The sequence below is a fragment of the Manis javanica genome, chromosome 3, assembly GCF_040802235.1.
Source record: "Manis javanica isolate MJ-LG chromosome 3, MJ_LKY, whole genome shotgun sequence".
Classification (NCBI taxonomy): Eukaryota; Metazoa; Chordata; class Mammalia; order Pholidota; family Manidae; genus Manis; species Manis javanica.
In genome coordinates this window covers 113,944,773-113,962,880 of record NC_133158.1, presented here as the reverse complement: position 1 = coordinate 113,962,880, position 18,108 = coordinate 113,944,773, and the positions used below count along the sequence as shown (strand labels likewise).

The following is an 18,108-nucleotide window of genomic DNA, read 5'->3' as shown; positions in this document are numbered from 1 at the left end:
ATTTTTTTTTCCCTGAAAAGGAAAACATACTCAGGAACAAATCCTCAGGCAGGATCAAACTACATATATTAGGATTCTAGTTCTACATCTACCACTAAGTGGCCTCAGTTTACCAGACACATGACAGGCACAAATACTTATTAGAGATATGTAGCACAGACCTTCTCAAATAGGAGCCCTCCACTAAAACTCAATGAGTAGAGGTCAGGGAAGAAAATCCTTGATAGCTCAAGAATCTTCCTTTGTCAGAGAATTATTAACATCGGGGCTGCTAAAGAACATTACAGGAAAAAATAATTAGCTACAAAGAAATTTTACCTTTGATTATTTGCAAATGGTTTACTTAACCAGCTTTCAATTTGATTCAACAGACATTTACTGAGGCCACTGAGCATCAAGAAAAAGAATCACTATGGGAAATTAAGTACTATTAGGTAAAAATAATTCCCGTATCTAAATTAGGTTAGCTGGATGAGTGTTCGGTGGGCTGAGTAGAACATAATGCAAAGATCTACTATTAAAAAAATAACATCTAAAAGTTTATTTGGTCTTTAACGAACAGATGGAGGCTTTTTGTTATAGGAATATTATGGCCCTGGGTCCAGATAAACCTGAATTTGAAACCACTGCTTCTCATCTGTGAAAACTAGGAGAGAAAAACTAAAGATATTCCTATCTCATAAGGTTGTTTTAAGAATTAGAATGTATACAAGATGTCTCATTATAATGTCTAACATAAAAAGGTACTGATAACACTATTGTCTGTCTCCATTTTGATTTGTTATTTGTTATATTAATCTACCTCTCCGTGGTCCCAAAAATGATGTATGTGGGGCAGCGTTGCATAGTGGAAGAATCACTCTTCTTGAAATTAGAATGCCTGGTTTCAACTCTCAACTCTCCCACTCATCAGATAAACAACCTTGGCAAATCCACTGAATGTTGTTTCTTTATGTATAAAATGAAGTTACAAATAAATACCTTCAGATTGGGAGGATCCTGGAGGTGTTGAAGTAACCAAAAGGAAAAAATATATAGATACAGGGTAGATATAGCTTAAGGACATAAGCCCCTAATACTGCTCTGGTTATACCCACTACTAAGGAGACAACTGGGCATCACACTGCTTTGACAGAGAAATTAAAGCTGATTCTAGACTCATCCCATCATTATGAAACTGTCACTACCAATCATGAAGCATTAGAAAAGGAAATGGCATCCTATAGGACCTCTCTTACAAAGTGATCCTGTGATACTACACTGGGCATTGAGCCTGCAGAATTCCAAAGTAAAGTTCAGGAAGTTACTACTCAGGTAAAAGGTGGCTAAAAATAAGTGAGTAACTCAACTCAGAAATGCCAGGGAATCCTCTTAAACTCTACAAGTTTCCTTATGTCTCAGGATAAGTGAAAGGCTTAGAGCATGCATGCATAAAGCATATATCATCCATTTACAAATAGCAATAGGTCAGATAATGAGGTGAGATTTTATTCTCACAAATTCTCTATACCCAAAATGTTGGCTAAGAGTTGATTCAATGGTATTGGTTTAAAAATTAAGACTAACCTATACTTCTATCAAGAACTATACTTCAACATCCTAACATCAGGAATGGGTTTTATTCATATGCATATTTATGTTTCTCTTCTTTTTACCACCAAGCTTGCAGAGCTTTCAAACAGTAGGCTACTTAGTGGATCCAAGTAAAAAGTTCTAAACCATGGTTTGTACAAAAACAGGCACTGTCTCCCCGAAAATTTTTCTGAATGACGAGACACATATGTGGGGGAAAGCCAAAAACCCACCCAAAATTAAAGCACAGTAACTAACAGGAAATCAGAAATTATTCCTCAAAATTTCAATCTTTGGATTCTGATCCATGAAGAACAATTCCCACCTCATAACTCTGTTTACAGGGGTCTCATTTAGCTTCTAATGGGACTCATGAAGATTAACAACATAAAATTTAAGCCAGAGAAAAAAGGAAAAATTACCACCACTGAGGCTAAGACCTTTAGACACACATAAGATAAGGATTGGAATGGAAAAGAAACTGATGAAATTTCTTCAGTCCTGAAAAGCCTGTAACAAATGTTTGCCATGAACTTTCTAGGACTCTAAACAAATGAAATGCCAGGCATAGGGAAAAAGGCTGAAGCAACACAGAACAGAACACAACCCTACAGAATGCAGAGGACACAACTAAGAGAGCCTAGGTAAATGTGAAGAATTCAGAGTAAGTGCTGATTTCCAACCTGTGGTGGCTGTGTGGTGAAGCGATATTCTCCTTGTCTGTCTCGATTGAACACAACTTTCCAAAGGACCATGTCAAGGAAGAAGTTCTGAGAGATATTCCAGTGAGTTAAGAATTAAAAATGACTAAGTCATTCTTTATTAATGTGCATATTTAAAAAGACTCACACAATGCTGCATCATTAGTGAAAAATATGACTTGGTTTTCATATAGATAGTATCAGTTAATACTGCAAAAGGATAAAGTATAACAGAACTTCTGTAACAAATATAAATCATCATAAAATTGAAAAAATGAGACCCTCTAAATTTTCCACAAACTATGGCTTTTGTATAACCTTCGGGTCTTTCCTACATTAAAATAATGCTTATAATCTGCAGTCTTTTTCCTAACAATGAGTTACTGTCATTGAAATATATATTTATATCTATACACATTATCTACAAATGAGTATGATTTCATCAGAATCCAACACAAATAATTCCTTTGTTAGTCATCAAGAATAATAAATTAAGAGGGTTTATGAAAGGACTCCCTAAAAATTTTGTTTAAGAAAACTATTATCTTAAATAACAATTGAGTGAAAAGATAAACTAGAAAAAGGAATGCTTTTAAAATACAATACCGGGGTATGTTTTCTACTGTCCATAAAACAGCAAAAATACATTCCACTGGGCAACTTTAAAAGATCAGTACCATAATATATATACATGCTGCTTACAATGGCCCAAATTTAAATACTAAGTCATCTTTTAGCAAGGTAACAAATTAAGTATAATTTCCAAATCTAGACCTATTATCACTAAAGTATACATATTTCCCCACAAATTACCTAATTTTAATTCAAAAGTCTGCCCTATGAAACCCATAACTTAGAAATTCCAATTTTTATCTCCTTCTCCTGTATCATATATTGCTACTGTAGGAGTGAATTATAATAACAGTTCTGAGAACAGACAAAATTTTATTAACAAGCAGCAAATGAGAACTTACGAGCTCCTTTTACAGAAGCTAAACTAAGGCAATCCTAATAGGACAGTAACTACTCGTATACAGTGGGATCAAAAAGTACTTCAGACCTCTGGAGGAAGCTTAAAAGAAAATACCAAGGAAGAAATTCCAGTAATCAATGCTGAGATTAGGTAGGTTCATAATGATCATTATTTTATACTTTAAATAAACTCTATTAAAATTTACTACACTTCATGGAGAAAGCTCCCCTCCCTCTTTTCCTCCCTTCCATGGAAGTTTTTATTGTACATCACAGGACTTGGGTGGTACACACCCACTCTGATTTCATGGCCACTGATGTACCAGTTATGGGCCACGTGAGTACCAATCTTCTCTCATTTCTATCAATCACTAATCTTTGCAATCTCACTGCTTATTTTCACCTATCTGTATGAGTGCAGCTAAGTCACATCCCTTAATAATGACTACAGCTTATGGAAAAAGTCAGAAAAGAAGGCTAAATGAATTTAACTAAAATGAACCTAAAACTCTTTCTAAACTTCCATGATGTTACCTGTCCTTTTCCCCCATCATACATTAAATCAACAAGAATCCCAAAGCAGCAAGGCCCATCTGATTATCTGAAGTGCTTACCTCCACCATGATAGATACCAGGGCATTGACAAGAATGATCATGAGCATATTTATACGCCACCCATAAGGTACACACACTATCTGTAAGACAAAAAAATTTCAAGTTAAATGTGTAGTTTATAGTTGATATTATAGCTTTATAACCTCATTTCCAAAAGTACTTTTTAAATTCCTGTTATATAACAAACACCTTCACACACATTACCTGTTCAATTGTCAACAATGCCACAAGGTTGATATTATATCCACTTTTCAGATGATAAAGTTTAAGTGATCAAGGTTAAAAATAAATAGCTGAGCTTAGAATCAAATACTATTCACTCAGACTAATCCCATGCTCTACTTGATTAGGAATTTCTAAGAAGTCCCTATTTTTAGAATAAAACCCTGTCTTTAAAACAATGAGGCAGATACTGATCTGATAACGAAGTATATTCAAAATTTCAAACTGTTATAAAGACAAATTCATAAAAGAACTATTGAGATTGGTCTAAGAAATACAATCAAAGTTTTCACTTTGAAATCTGTGATTAATTTCTAAGGCCTAAAAAAATAAAAGAAAAACAAATCCCACTCATGCATTCATCCTTTTAGTCAGAAAATATTTACTGAGTACCTAATATACTGTGCTACATGTCGAGCAGCGATATCTAATATATTTTAGAAAAGCACCCGTGACTCCAAGAAGGATTTGAGGGGTGGATACAGCTATAGTGACCCAGACAAGTTTAGACTATCAAACTAGAAGTGGTGGGGGCATACTAAGAAATATATATTTGGTCTTTGTCTAATTTCCTGACGAAGAGCTCTTAAAACTTTTAATTTCCTGAGTATTGGAGGTGATAGGAGCGTCTTAACACAGAGCTTCTAAATCACCTAGAATTTTCTGGCTATCAGGAATGTTTTTTTTTCTAAGGAGGCTACTCTTGGTGGGCTCTAAATAGCTTCCAGATAGGGGCTAGTCACCAAAAAGACTAAGCCATGATTAGAAGCTTGGAACTTTCCACCCCATGCCCTCATCCTTCAGGGAGGAGAGAGGAACTGAAGATTGAGTTAGTAACTGATCATGCCAATCATGAAGCCTTCCCTAAAAATACCCTTAAACTACAGTTTGGAGAGCTTCTGGGTCAGTCAACACCTCTATAGACTGGGAAGATGGTACATCCCATCTCCACAGGGACAGAAGCTCCTGCACCCAGGACTCTTCCAGACCTCAGCCTATATACCTGAGCTATACATCTGGCTATACATCTGTACCTTTATTATATTCTTTTTTTTTTTTTTTTGCGAGGGCATCTCTCATATTTATTGATCAAATGGTTGTTAACAACAATAAAATTCTGTATAGGGGAGTCAATGCTCAATGCACAATCATTAATCTACCCCAAGCCTAATTCTTGTCAGTCTCCAATCTTCTGAAGCATAACAAACAAGTTCTTACATGGTCAACAAATTCTTACATAGTGAATAAGTTCTTACATGGTGAACAGTACAAGGGCAGTCATCACAAAAACTTTCGGTTTTGATCACGCATTATGAACTATAAACAATCAGGTCAAATATGAATATTTGTTTGATTTTTATACTTTATTATATTCTTTATAATAAACCAATAAACATAAGTAATTGTTTCCCTGAGTTCTGTGAGCTATGACAACAAATTATTGAACCTGAGAAGGGGAGTGTGGAAAACCTAATTTATAGCTGGTTGGTCAGAACTATGGGTGATCACCTGGGACTTGCTACTAATGTCTGAAGTGGGGGCAGTCTTGTCAGACTGAGCCCTTAACCTGCAGAGTCTGAGCTAACTCCAGGTAGTTAGTGTCAGAACTGAACTGCAAGACACCCAGTTGGTGTCCAGAGAGTTGGAGAATTGGCTGATGTGGAAACAACTCCCACACATTTGGTGTCATAAGTGTTTTGAGTACAGGAAAAAGTTTCCTTTTAAGTAGCACAAGTGGGATTGGCAAAAAGAGAGAAAGCAATTCAGAATAAGCAAGCAGAGATTCTTAACAGACTGGCTATGAAAAGAAAAGGAAAAAGTTAAGGACATACATACATACTTCTGATGTGGATAAATGGTGGTTACCAAGAAAAAGAGACAGCAGGGTTGAGGGAGAATATGATGAGCTTAGTTTGAAAAATGTTTAATGAGAGAACTGATCATTGCATATAATATTCAGTATGTCAATGGATATTCAGGTCTGAAGTTCAGTTGTGAGAGTTAGGTTAAGGGAATAAAGTTAAGAGGCTTTAACAAACAGATGGCAACTATGGATACAGTCATGACTACAGATGAGATCACTAGAAACATACAGGGTAAGACAGGGGAAAAGGACAGAAATGTGTGGAACACTAACATTTAAGGAACAGGCAGAGGGTTTGGAACCACAATGGAGAATGAGAATGAAGAGTCACAGAAGTAGGAAAAAATCGGAAGAGAAGAAAGCATCATGAAATTCGGGGGGAATGTCTCAAGAACGAGGCTACGGCTAACCTGTCTAAAACTGCTGGGTATTCAACTTACTGGAAAAAATAAAAATAAAGGGAACAAGTCCATTGGACTTAACAATAAGGTTGTTAATGGCCTTGGCAAGGGCAGTTTCAGTGGACTGACAGGAGTAGAAGCCAATGATGAGTGTGGCAGGAAGGTGATGAGTTGAATATAGCACTCTTCCAAGAAATACTTTGGCTATGAAGCAGAAGACATGTAGTGGGAGACAAATATGTGTTCTGCTTTTTCTTCTTTGGCTTAAAGTACTTATCTAAGTACCTCAAGGAAGCAAGGAGGGAAACATGCTCAAATACTGCTGGTAGGACTATAAACTGCCAACCTCTTCAAAGTTAAATAACACAGCATTTATAAAAATTAAAATTCTAGATATGTTGACCAAGCAATTCCACTTCTGTACATTTAAACTCTAAACAGACATTTGTCCTTCTTAATGGAGTCTGTAAGGACTTGAAATACAGCATTCTTTATAATAGTGAAACAACAGGAGCAACCTAAATTCAATTCAAAGGGGATTAAATTATGGAAAAGTCCATGAAATGGAATACTCATTCCATAAAGCTCTTACAACTCTGATACCCAAACATGTCAATGTCTTGGAAGAAAGGAAAATTAAGTCTGATTTCACTTATGCAAAAAAAGAAGCAAAAATCCAAAGTAAAATCATAGCAAAACAAATGAGAGCATATACAGAAGAATGCATCATGAACAAATTAGATTTATTCTAGGAATGCAGTATTAGTTCAACATTTGAATATCAGTCAACTCTAATTTACTACTTTCTCCAGAGAGAAAAACCTGTAATCATTTCAGTAGTGTACAAAAAGCATTAGATAAAATTAAGCATCTATTTATTATGTTAACAAAACTGTAGAAGGCAACTTCCTCAACCCAATAAACGTATATATCCAGCAACCTAGAGCCCCCAATATACCTCATGGTGAAATATCAAGACCACTCCCTTTAGACTCAGGAATAAGACAAGCATATTGCTATCATTACAACCAACATTAATATGGTTAATAGACAAAAGAAATACACAGAAGGCATTAAGGATTGAAACATCAGAAACAAAACATTTGTTATTATGTATAAATGACTATTTAAAACAAAATACTAGAGAATATGAACATTTTTAAGAGTACAGTTTGACAAGATTGCTGGATATGAGATGAGTACCCAAAATAACTGCAGTGTTCACACTAGCATGAAAGAATCAGAAAACGTAATTTTAAACAAATGCCTATCACAGAAACAAAAACTGTAATACTCTAAAAGCAAATCTAACAAAAACTTACATAAAAACTTTTAGAGAAAAAACTGTCAGACTCTATTGAAAGATGTTCAAGAAGGTTGAAACAGATATTGTTCATGGAAAAGGAGACTAAATCAATTCTCACCAAAATTTATTTATAAACCTAGTGTAATTCTAATAAAAATTCCAAGAGGGCTTTACTTTTCTTGGTACTTGGTAAGCTAAACTTAAAATTTACATGGAGGAAGAAATCTCAAGAATAGCCAAAAAGATCATGATGAACAACAATGTGTGGTGTGGGTAGGGGTCCTGCCCAGCCATCTATCCAAACTTCTTAGGAAGTCGTAGTAATTTGGACGATATGGAACTGCCACACTGGAAGACAGAGCTAAAGACAAAAAACCGCTATCTGGTTGATAGTCTATACACGGACAACAGAGAGCACAGAGGTATCACTGAAGGAACACCATGAAAAGAGGAGACTATTCAATAAATAATACTGAAGCAAATGGGTATTCATTAGGAAAACAAGGAAATTTAATCCCCATCTCAAAGGCTATCATAAAATTAATTGTAAGGAAAGAAGAATCTCTATAACCCTGAGATAGATAAGTCTGCCAAATTAAGATATAAAAAGCACAGAACATAAAGAAATTGTTAAACTTGATTACTGTAAAAATTATAAATGTTTTTAAAAAAGATATAAACAAATCAAAAGGACAAGCCATAAACTGGAAGAAATTATCACATTTATAGCCAAATACATTAAAAACTCCTAAGAATAAAAAGACAACAATCTACTAGAAAAAATGGGCAAAAGGCTTGAATAGGCAATTCATAGTAAATAAAAATAGCCAATAAACATATGAAAAGTGATCAAACACATTAGCAATTTAAAATTAATTAGCACATTAAAGTCAATATGATATGCCATTTTATAACCATAAGACAAGTGTTGGCAATGATGTAGAACAAAATATTTCATACAGTGATGGAAATATAAACTGGTACAATTATCTTGGAAAACAACTTGGCACATCTTAGAAAGCTGAGGAGTACATGCTCAAAATTATACTAGAACACAGCAGAAGAACTTTGGCCCCCTGTGGTATACCAAGGTAGGGTGGATGGTAGTGGAAGGAATGGTTATCACTGACACTGTTTAGAATTTCCAGCACATAGTGATATTTAACAGCAGATGGTCGTTTAGTGGGCTTTCAGCAATTTTTAAATCCTCTGTGGCATTATACCACCCCCTCATTGCTTGTACATTGTACCTGGGATGAACTGCCCCATCCCTACTCATTGGTATACCATTACTCACTCCCATACACTAAGAGATATGTACAAGAAAGTTCATACCAGCAACTGTTAATACAGGAAAAGACTACAGAAAACCCAATTATTTACCAACAGAATGGAGAAATCAATTATAGTATATTCTTACAATGGAATACATGTAGCACTGAAAATGAAATGCATGTATTAACATGAATGAATCTTAGAAATAATGCTGAAAGGGAAAAAAAGTCACAGAAAAATACAAATAGCAAGATACTATTTTCATAAAGTTCAAAAGCAAGCAAACTATCTTTTATAACTACACACACACACACACACACACACACACATATGTATTAGGTATATAATGAAAAGCCAGATAATGAGGTAAATAATGAGAATAGTGGCTCCTGTAGCTCCTGAATCGTGTCTGGAGAAAGGTACACAATAGTGCCTTACTGTTGTCAGTAATGTTATCTTTTTTAGTTGGATATGGGATTCATGGGTGTTATTTTGTCACTATTAGGTTTAACAACTTAAATATGTGTGTATATTCTTTTGATTTCATTTTTCATAAAGCTTTTAATGACAAGATGAAAAACTCAATACAGTGAAGAGGCAGCACATGCAGACTATTCAAGTAGTTCGATAACTACTTCTAGTTTCTCTAGATCAAGTAAGAGGATCTAAGTTTTGTACTTTTAAAGACAAAGGAACATTAATTTGTTTGTAGACAAAGAGAAACAGAACCAGAAGCAAAAACTGAAGAACAGAAAAGTAATAGGTGCAGTCAATAAAAACTGCTGTTTCAGTTATGTTCTTCATTCTTTCTAGGTATCTTTGGATTAATATCACTACACCTTTAAAAATTTGGAAAGAAGAGATTCTGGGGGAAAAAACAAAACAAGTTAGTCTCTTTCCCCAGTAACATAAGAGTAGAGGAGGGGAAGAGATAAGTCACAGAAAACGTCCAGTCATCTCATATGGCTGAGTAAATACTAATGTGTCACATAATAATATTTCCCTGCCTATTACTATCTTTTTAGTTCTATTCCAAATACTATCACTCCTCAGATAACCAGTAATAACTGATGTGCTTAAGCCTTACCTGGAGAACCTGGTCAACAGAGGAAACTGGATGCAACATGATGAATAATATGAACACATACAAAATAATCACAGATACAACAAAAAAATCTGAAAAAGAAAGTAAAAAGTTTTTTTAGAAAGTTATTCTAAATAAAAATGTATATAATAACAACTGGTAATTAGCCAATCCTAAATTTGGATTTGAATTATTTCTTTTTAGGTTGATAAAGTATATGCTCTATGTTATTTCCTAGAATACGATATATCATTCAGTCCCAATATACCATTCAATCCCATTTATGTGATGTGAAAATAATTAGCATTCATAAAAATAAGAGACAGACATTTATGGAATTTATCTGTATTTATCCCAGATAGCTAGCTTTATAAGATAATCAACCCAATATATAAAATTCACAAATTATTGTTCTAGCAGCATAGGCTCAAAGTTATTCTAACATTCAGGACAAAAGTGAGGAAACAATTTTTGACTTTTGAAAAAAGAATCATTTATTTCAAAGTACAACACAAAGTTGTATTTTTAATAACTACACATTCAATCTTGTATCTCAAGACTTGGCTATGTGCATTTCAATTTATCTTTAAAATAAATTCACGTATACAAATGTTAGATACCCCAAGTACAAACAGCTCAGAAAATGCATATAAGTCTCAAAAAACAGGGAAACTTTTAACTATGACCCATGACCAACAGGATAAAAAATTTAGGACCCACATTACATAAAAAAGCAACTTTTTCTAGATTTTTATTTTTAAAATATTCCACTGGACTGCAAACAGGAAATATAACATTCTATTCAATAAGTATAGCAACTGAAGTAATACATAAGTCATATAGTCATTCAAACAGTTATTACAGTCAGTTAAAGGAAAAGTGGAAAGTGCTAGCTAGAAGACACAAACAACAAATGAAAAACAAAATCAGAAAAGGACAAAAAGAAATTGTCAGAATAAAAATGCTAAAGAGAAACATGGAGACTGAAATGCTTTGTTTCAATAAATAGCCCATATTGACTGCTTTTCAAATTCTATTGCACTGTTAAACTATAAGCAAAAATAGATTCTATTTCCTGACATGAAAAAACATATATACCCAGTCTCAAAAAAACTTGTGTCCACCTCAACCAGTGTTTCTCAAATTTTCACCTGTCTTTTCCCTAGTGCCACCCTCTCTGATTACTCTTCTAAAAATGTGCCAAGATTTCCATGTGAAGGAAAAAATAAGTAATTGAATCTTTTCTTTACCCAGGGAAGAAAAAGAGGCACTATTCAAAGGAATTTGACAGGGAAGGTGGATTGCTGGCAGATTTATATAACCACTAAAATGAAAAGATCAGGAAGGATTTCAACCAAGAATAGGAAAATCAGGCATTCATTAAGAGAGATAAGAGTTTCTAGCAGACATGCTCTCAGCTCCTGGATTCTCCAGCATTGTCAATCATTCCTTAATAATCCTATTGAAGTGCAGGTAATACTCTTCACTAGAAGACAGCTATCAAAACAACTTCAATGTTGGTGGTGACTGGGGACTGGAGGTAGAATGTTTCTTAAGCTTTAGAATGTTTCTAAGATTCAGATTTTGCCACAAAGCCATGTGAACAAGAACGAATCATTTAGAGTCAAATTATTTTTAACTATATAATTGTGATATGATGAGGTTCCCATAGGAAAGAGTAGAATTAACTACTTAAAATGCAAAGCAACAGGTAAATTCTAGTTATTATTAAGTATATCCCAAGTAATGGTATCACAGATTTGTTGTTAATGATACCAGATCCTTCTGATGGAATATGACACCAAAATAAGTCACCATAAAGGATCTCCTTCATATTCCCTTTTAGTTAAGTGACTCAGAAATAAAACCTTACATAAAGTTAAGTAAGCCTACAACACTCACTAATGGCTCTAACATATACCTCTCTTTTCCTTCCTCAAAAATATTAACTGGGATCTTCTGATCCACAACCACAAAGTTCACATCTTTTTATTCCTATTTCCCCTCCCTTACTCAGTTACTTGTCTTTGAAAGGCCATGTTATCCTGAAGGATAGGTATCCGCTCCAACAAATTCAGTAATAATGCCTTCATAGACTTAGATTTTATAGCAATGAACTGTAGGGAATCAAGGAAGAAACTAGCAAAAACTGAAGCCAAATCCCCATAAGTTATGCCTAGTTAAAGGAGTGAAGAATCAAGTCAATATTGTCATGGCCCTTGAAATGATCACACAGTCAAATGAGAACATATAACTTGGTTAAGCTGAAGTTGAAAACGGGTAACCAAAGACTGAAATAAGGTTCTATTTACATTCAAACTGAACCAACAGAAGAGACCAAAAAACTCTAGAAAGAATGCCTTAAATGCCTAGGATTGAGATTAATTTTTAAAAATAATAAGAAAGTAGACCTAAAATACTACATTGTTTAGTTATAAAGAACAGTAATTACTAAGTCCTAGCAAAGAACTGTTAACTTCTATTCTGTAGGAGAAAATGAAAAGCTAATGTCAGCTCTAGTAAAACGTTAACCTTTTAGCCATTCACTTCCACCTATATTCATACCTTACCTAATATATTACTCCATACAGTTATACTTTGTCATTTCTATTTTCTTTTCTAGTTTTCTTTCTTTACTCTTCAGTAACAACTATATTCCAAGACTAGAGGAGTCTAATAACAGCCAAGACATGAAAATTTGCAAAATATGTATATGTTGATTTTACTCTTGCTGTTTGTGTTTTTCTGGAGGCATGTTTTATGACAGCATGCACTTCAATTTAACTGATAGACATGCACAGCTTATAAAAAGGACAAAGTTTTGTTGCTATATTTTTGCTAAAGTATAATTCTTAAGACATGTTTTTAAAAAAACCAGTCCAGTGGTCAACTGAGCTTACTATTTATTTGAGTCAACTGGAAATTAAATGGAAATACAAAATATCTTAAGCTCTGATTTTATTAAAGTTTCCCAAATAATAGATTCATTTAAAAAATGGGCAACTAATAGTCTCTCTCTTTATTTTTATTGGAAAAGTATGAATAGGGTGGATTTATTTAGGTCTCTAAAATTAACTTTGCTGATGTTGCTGTCTTGTTTACTACTCTGGACAACAGTTTGCTTTATATAAAGAAAGCATTGCTCTCTAATAGATGTTTTTGCTACCCTTGGGCATCTCCAATATGTCCTTGAAATTTAAAAATACTGAACTAAACTAAAATATATATGTCAACCTTAATTAAGTTCACCTTATAATAAGTTAACTATACTTATAAACCCTCTTAGAAATACAGTGATAAACCTTCTCAGGAAGGCTTTTTGTTCCAAGCATGGTCTCATATGGTTCTCAGTTCTATTTCTTAGATAAGAAATACCAGTTCTTAAAAAAAAAAAAAAAAAAAAGCCAAAGCATTTCAATATTATGGATACTTATTTTTGAATCATCTTAACTGCTTAAAATATAATAAAACCTGCCCTAGAAACCACAGAAGGTAGAGATAAAGAATAAATCATGTATATGAAAATGCTTTGTAAACTCAAACATGACACAGAGATGCTACAGTAGTTATTACTCCTGTGACATACGGAAACTTGTGACCTGACAGTTTGTCAACCAAAACAGTGGCATTTCTCACAACTACAGCAAAAGAGTAACTGTTTTAACTGCAAGATACTGCAAAAGTCGAAAGTTCCATTTGAAAAAAATTAAGCTGTTTCATATATTAGTATCACAGATTTGTCGATATATTAGTATATTCTAAATTATTTTTAAACTGCTAATTTATGTAGAGTATTTTTCCCATAAACCCTAATTGCAATCAATCAAAATGCTATCTCCTATTGCCACGGGCAGACAAATCTACATAGGCACAAGCCTCCATTCTATTGGTCCCTTCTGCAGTGGATGCAAAGGTGACAGAAATGAAGGATTCCAGGTAAACAATAGCTGTATGAGTGTCAAAGATGAAGAAAAGGCAGCTGGTGCTGTGCAGACCAACCAGAAGGAAAGTATAGTACCCACAGTTCCAACTGAGGAACCTCTGTTCCTGTTTCCAATTCTAACTCTCTCTGCAATAGGTTGTAAAAATAAAAGCTGGAGCCAGAAGTTAATAAGAGTGAAAACCGGAAATGCTTAGCACTGGTGGCTTTAATTTTAAACTTAGGGTGGCAGCTTCCATGAAAATAAAACAAGACAATAAATACCTAAATCACAAGGTTCATTCTATTTGTGAAGATCAATTTACTTTGAAAGGACAGTTTTGACTCTACTCTTATATTTTAAAGAAGGGAAGCAGAGTGAAAACCACAATAAAGATCAAACTTACAGTTCCTATAGCAAGGTTGCCTGAAAGGTTTTCCTTTTGAAAAGGCAACTGCCACGATGAGGTACTGGAAACTGGAGATAAAAAACACTGTGGTATTTTCATAATTTTGTATATTATGTGTATCAAATTTGGTTTCATTGTACAAATGTGAAGAATTCCAATATAGGCTTGTTGTTGTATTACAAATACTAAAACACACAAAAAAAATTTATATTACTAAACACAATACCCATTTCTGAAAAGAAACCAGTATTAACTTAACTTTGAATTACTATGATCGAAATAAGCTTATAGGAAAAAATCCAACAGTATCACGGTAAGACACATACAACAGGTGGAAGATTAGTAAGGGCTTTTTCTCTTTAGTCACATTCCAATCAGTTAAAAAATCAGAAGTAAGAAACTTCATAATTAGTAAGATCCTCTCACTTTTCACCACTCTCTCTCACTTTTTAAATTTTAGGCGTAACTTTAGCATAGTAAGGGTAAACAGACCTTGGGTTTGACTTCTACCACTTTTTAGCTGTAACAGGAAATACAATTTAACTTCTGAGCCCATTTCCTGACCTATAGTGTGGATACTACATTCTCCATCCCAGGGTTACTGTGGGGAGTGAGGAAGATGACTTGTGTAAATGTCTAGCAAAGCACTTGGCACTGAGTTGGCCCTCTACAGTCTCTGGCTATGGCTCTCTCTCATCGCTACTGCCAAGTAGGCAGGACTGTCAACTACACATAGAGTTAAGTATGATTAGTCCTCAATACCCTGTACTAAAACATTAACTACAGTAAGCACAGACAAGGGGTAACAAAATGTTCATCTGCTACAAATTAACTCTGGAAAGATTAAGAATGATTCTATCTATTCCTTTTCATGTGCAGTGTTTATATATGTACATGTAATCAAAGAGTAATGGTAAATTTCTTAAAGTTTTCTGAAACTTTTAAAGACAGCCTCCCTCAATCAAGCAAACTATAAATAACTGTTTGCTTCTGAAAATTTAACCCTACAAAATCACTTCAGTGAATAGCTTACAAGTGTAATTCATTAAAATGGTATCCTAATTTGTAAAATGTATTACACTCTACCCATAAACAAATAGGAGAACCATTTAATACCTTTTTAAAGATTGTTTTTGGTTTTAAAAGGTCATCTCCTAAACCAGGGACAGAAAAGTTAGAAGTACAAACATTCAAGGTTTAGAAGATACCCTAGAGATTAATTTCAGCTTTTTCATTTTATAGGTAAGGAGAGCAAGGCTCTACAGTGAATAAAGAAACTGATCCAACATCCCCACCTTGGTAGCTATTAACAGGACCTTGCCTGACCACCTTCCCACAAAAGGAGTTACTATGGTCTAAAGTCAAATACAGGCCAAATTATTTAAGTGTTTTAATCAAGCTCTATGTAAACTTTTAAAATAAATTATTAAACTTACTTTATTCTATGCATATATGTTACACACATTTTATACAAATTTTTTAATGGATTGAGCAACTTACGGTGGATGTGGATACCTCTCTTTATACCAAGGCTGCTGTTTGACCCAAAAAAACCCCAAAGATTGAAATCCAATGCAGATGATGATCTGAGACAAAACGGAGAAGAGAAGAGCCCCAGATATAAGACCTGAAGGTGGTCTTTGTGCCACAAGTTCTTTCCAGGCAGGATTTAAACTCACTATATTGAGAAAGAAAAGAGGAAAGGTTTGTCTCTAAATAAATTTATCACTATAAAATATATAATCAGACTCACTGAGGGACTTCAAAAATTTCTTTTTGTCTAACAAATCTTATGAAAAATGTCCAAAAGCCAAGCCAGATGTCATACATATTTAAATAATCTGTAAATGTAAATAATTAAGGCTTTCTTCAAAAATGCATCAGGAGTACTTCTTAGTCTATTGAAATTCAGAGAAATACAAGTACAAGTTAAAAGAATACTAAATGTAAGCATACAAACTGTTAAGTAAACCACCACCCTTACATGTTTAACTAAGAATTTATTTCTGATTCTTTAATTACAAAGCTACCTTTAAAATAATACCATTATTTCTTTTTCTTAAGAAGATATTAAAGGCTTGAAGCTGTTATAAACATAAAAATGACATTAAAAAAGGCATTGACCACTTATTAAGGTGATGTCCACCAAGTTTCTCCACTGTAATCAATAAGTAATTTGTAAAAAGATACTGAGACTGTGTAAAATCCTGCTCCTCTTCAAACTCTCATTCACTAGTTTTAGCATTCACCAAAGATTGTCTAATTTAATGTTTCCCAACCAATATGATTTTGGCCCCCAAAGAACATCTGGAAATGTCTGGAGATATTTTTGGTTGTCACAACTGGTACGTATTACTGGCATCCAGTGTGCAGAGGCTTGTAAGCATCCTATAAAGCACAAAATAGCAGAACTATCTGGCCTAAAATGTCAGTAAGACTAGGGTCTTTCCATGGTCTAAGCCTATCCTTCTTTTTATAGTTATAAGTCAGCACTATATTGTAAAGAAGAGCTTTCCCTTCTCTGCCAATTATCTATTTATTTCAAGTATGACTTGTTAATTCTATTTGATTAAACGGGTCATATCCTATTACCATCATTATTTATCTTGATATTAACATCATCAAAACTGGAACAAACCAAAACCTGTGTCTCCTTATAACTTGTAACTAGAAGGACACAGCATTATTTCTGCGATATTCTTGATAAGAAGTCACAGCTGGAGTCTAATGAGAATATATTAATCAGACAAACCCATAAGTGGTCTATTTTCTTTCATAAATGTCAACATCGAGAAGCCCCTCAAAACACCAATGCACTATTCTGGATTAAAGAAGACTAAAGAGATATGACAACTCAATGTTATAACAATTTCAGTTTGTGAGCCTGGATTAGATCCTGGGCTAGCGGACTAGGGGAAAAAACAGGTATAAAGTGCATCATTAGGACATCTGACAAAACCCAAATAAAGGCTGTGGATTAGATAATATTGCAGCAATGTTAAATTTCCTGATCTTTATAACTGTGCTTAGTTATATAAGAGAATGCTTTGTTTTGGGGTAACATAAACTAAAATGGTCAGAGGCAAAGGGAGTATAATAACACAAACTTGTCAAATATTTCAGAAAAAAATGGAGAGAGAATAAAACAAATGGGACAAATAAAATAACCAGTAATAAAAGAACATATTTACAGGGAACCTGAACAGGTATGCACTGTGCTATAACTGTTCATGTAAATTCACCAAAGCTTAAGTAAGTTACATCAGAATATCATATGCTTTGAAAGCAATCAGAAAGCAAATACTCACTTGTAAATACCACTACCAAAATGATTGCCAAATCAATGAAGAGAAACTGGAAGTCTCCTAGGTTACTTAAGATCTATGAAATAATTTTTAAAACATAATTAGTTTTCAGGAACTATTTTTTATAGCACTATTTTTATACCACTTTTATTTGGTTTTAGATTTTTCCTCCTTGGTTTTGGGGTTACCCCCCACCCATAATGACAACTTCAAAATGACATTTGGACCTGCTCAGAAATTGAAATATATTTGCCTTCGAAATTAGTGAAATATAATTTGCAAACATTCGGTTTAATATATTAGTATAAGTGGCATCTCTATTCATTCAATAAAAACCTTATAAGTTTCTTTAGAAAAAGAAAACACAACCTTTTAATCACAATATTCAACTTTCTTGAAAACTGGTATCTTGAAACTCCTTAATATCTAATACCATCCCTCCTGATACTTTTTACAAGTAAT

The 18,108-nt window shown here is 33.9% G+C and overlaps 1 protein-coding gene across 7 annotated transcripts in view; it reads right to left on the bottom strand.

The window, feature by feature from the left end:
- Nucleotides 1–18,108, bottom strand: part of ATP13A3 (ATPase 13A3) — an 82,100-nt gene that overhangs the window by 6,416 nt on the left and 57,576 nt on the right. For 6 of the 7 annotated variants that reach the window (XR_005062880.2, XM_073231888.1, XM_073231887.1 and 3 more), the window contains 6 exons: nt 17,650–17,722; nt 15,842–16,019; nt 14,339–14,526; nt 10,016–10,104; nt 3,860–3,940; nt 2,256–2,342 (listed from right to left, as the gene is read on the bottom strand). Coding sequence is in view for 6 of the 7 variants with exons in the window: in XM_073231888.1 (XP_073087989.1) it covers nt 2,256–2,342; nt 3,860–3,940; nt 10,016–10,104; nt 14,339–14,526; nt 15,842–16,019; nt 17,650–17,722 (696 nt within the window). In the remaining variant the exon portion in view is untranslated. The remainder of the gene's footprint in view (nt 1–2,255; nt 2,343–3,859; nt 3,941–10,015; nt 10,105–14,338; nt 14,527–15,841; nt 16,020–17,649; nt 17,723–18,108) is intronic. The other variant, XM_073231892.1, reaches the window with a different exon arrangement.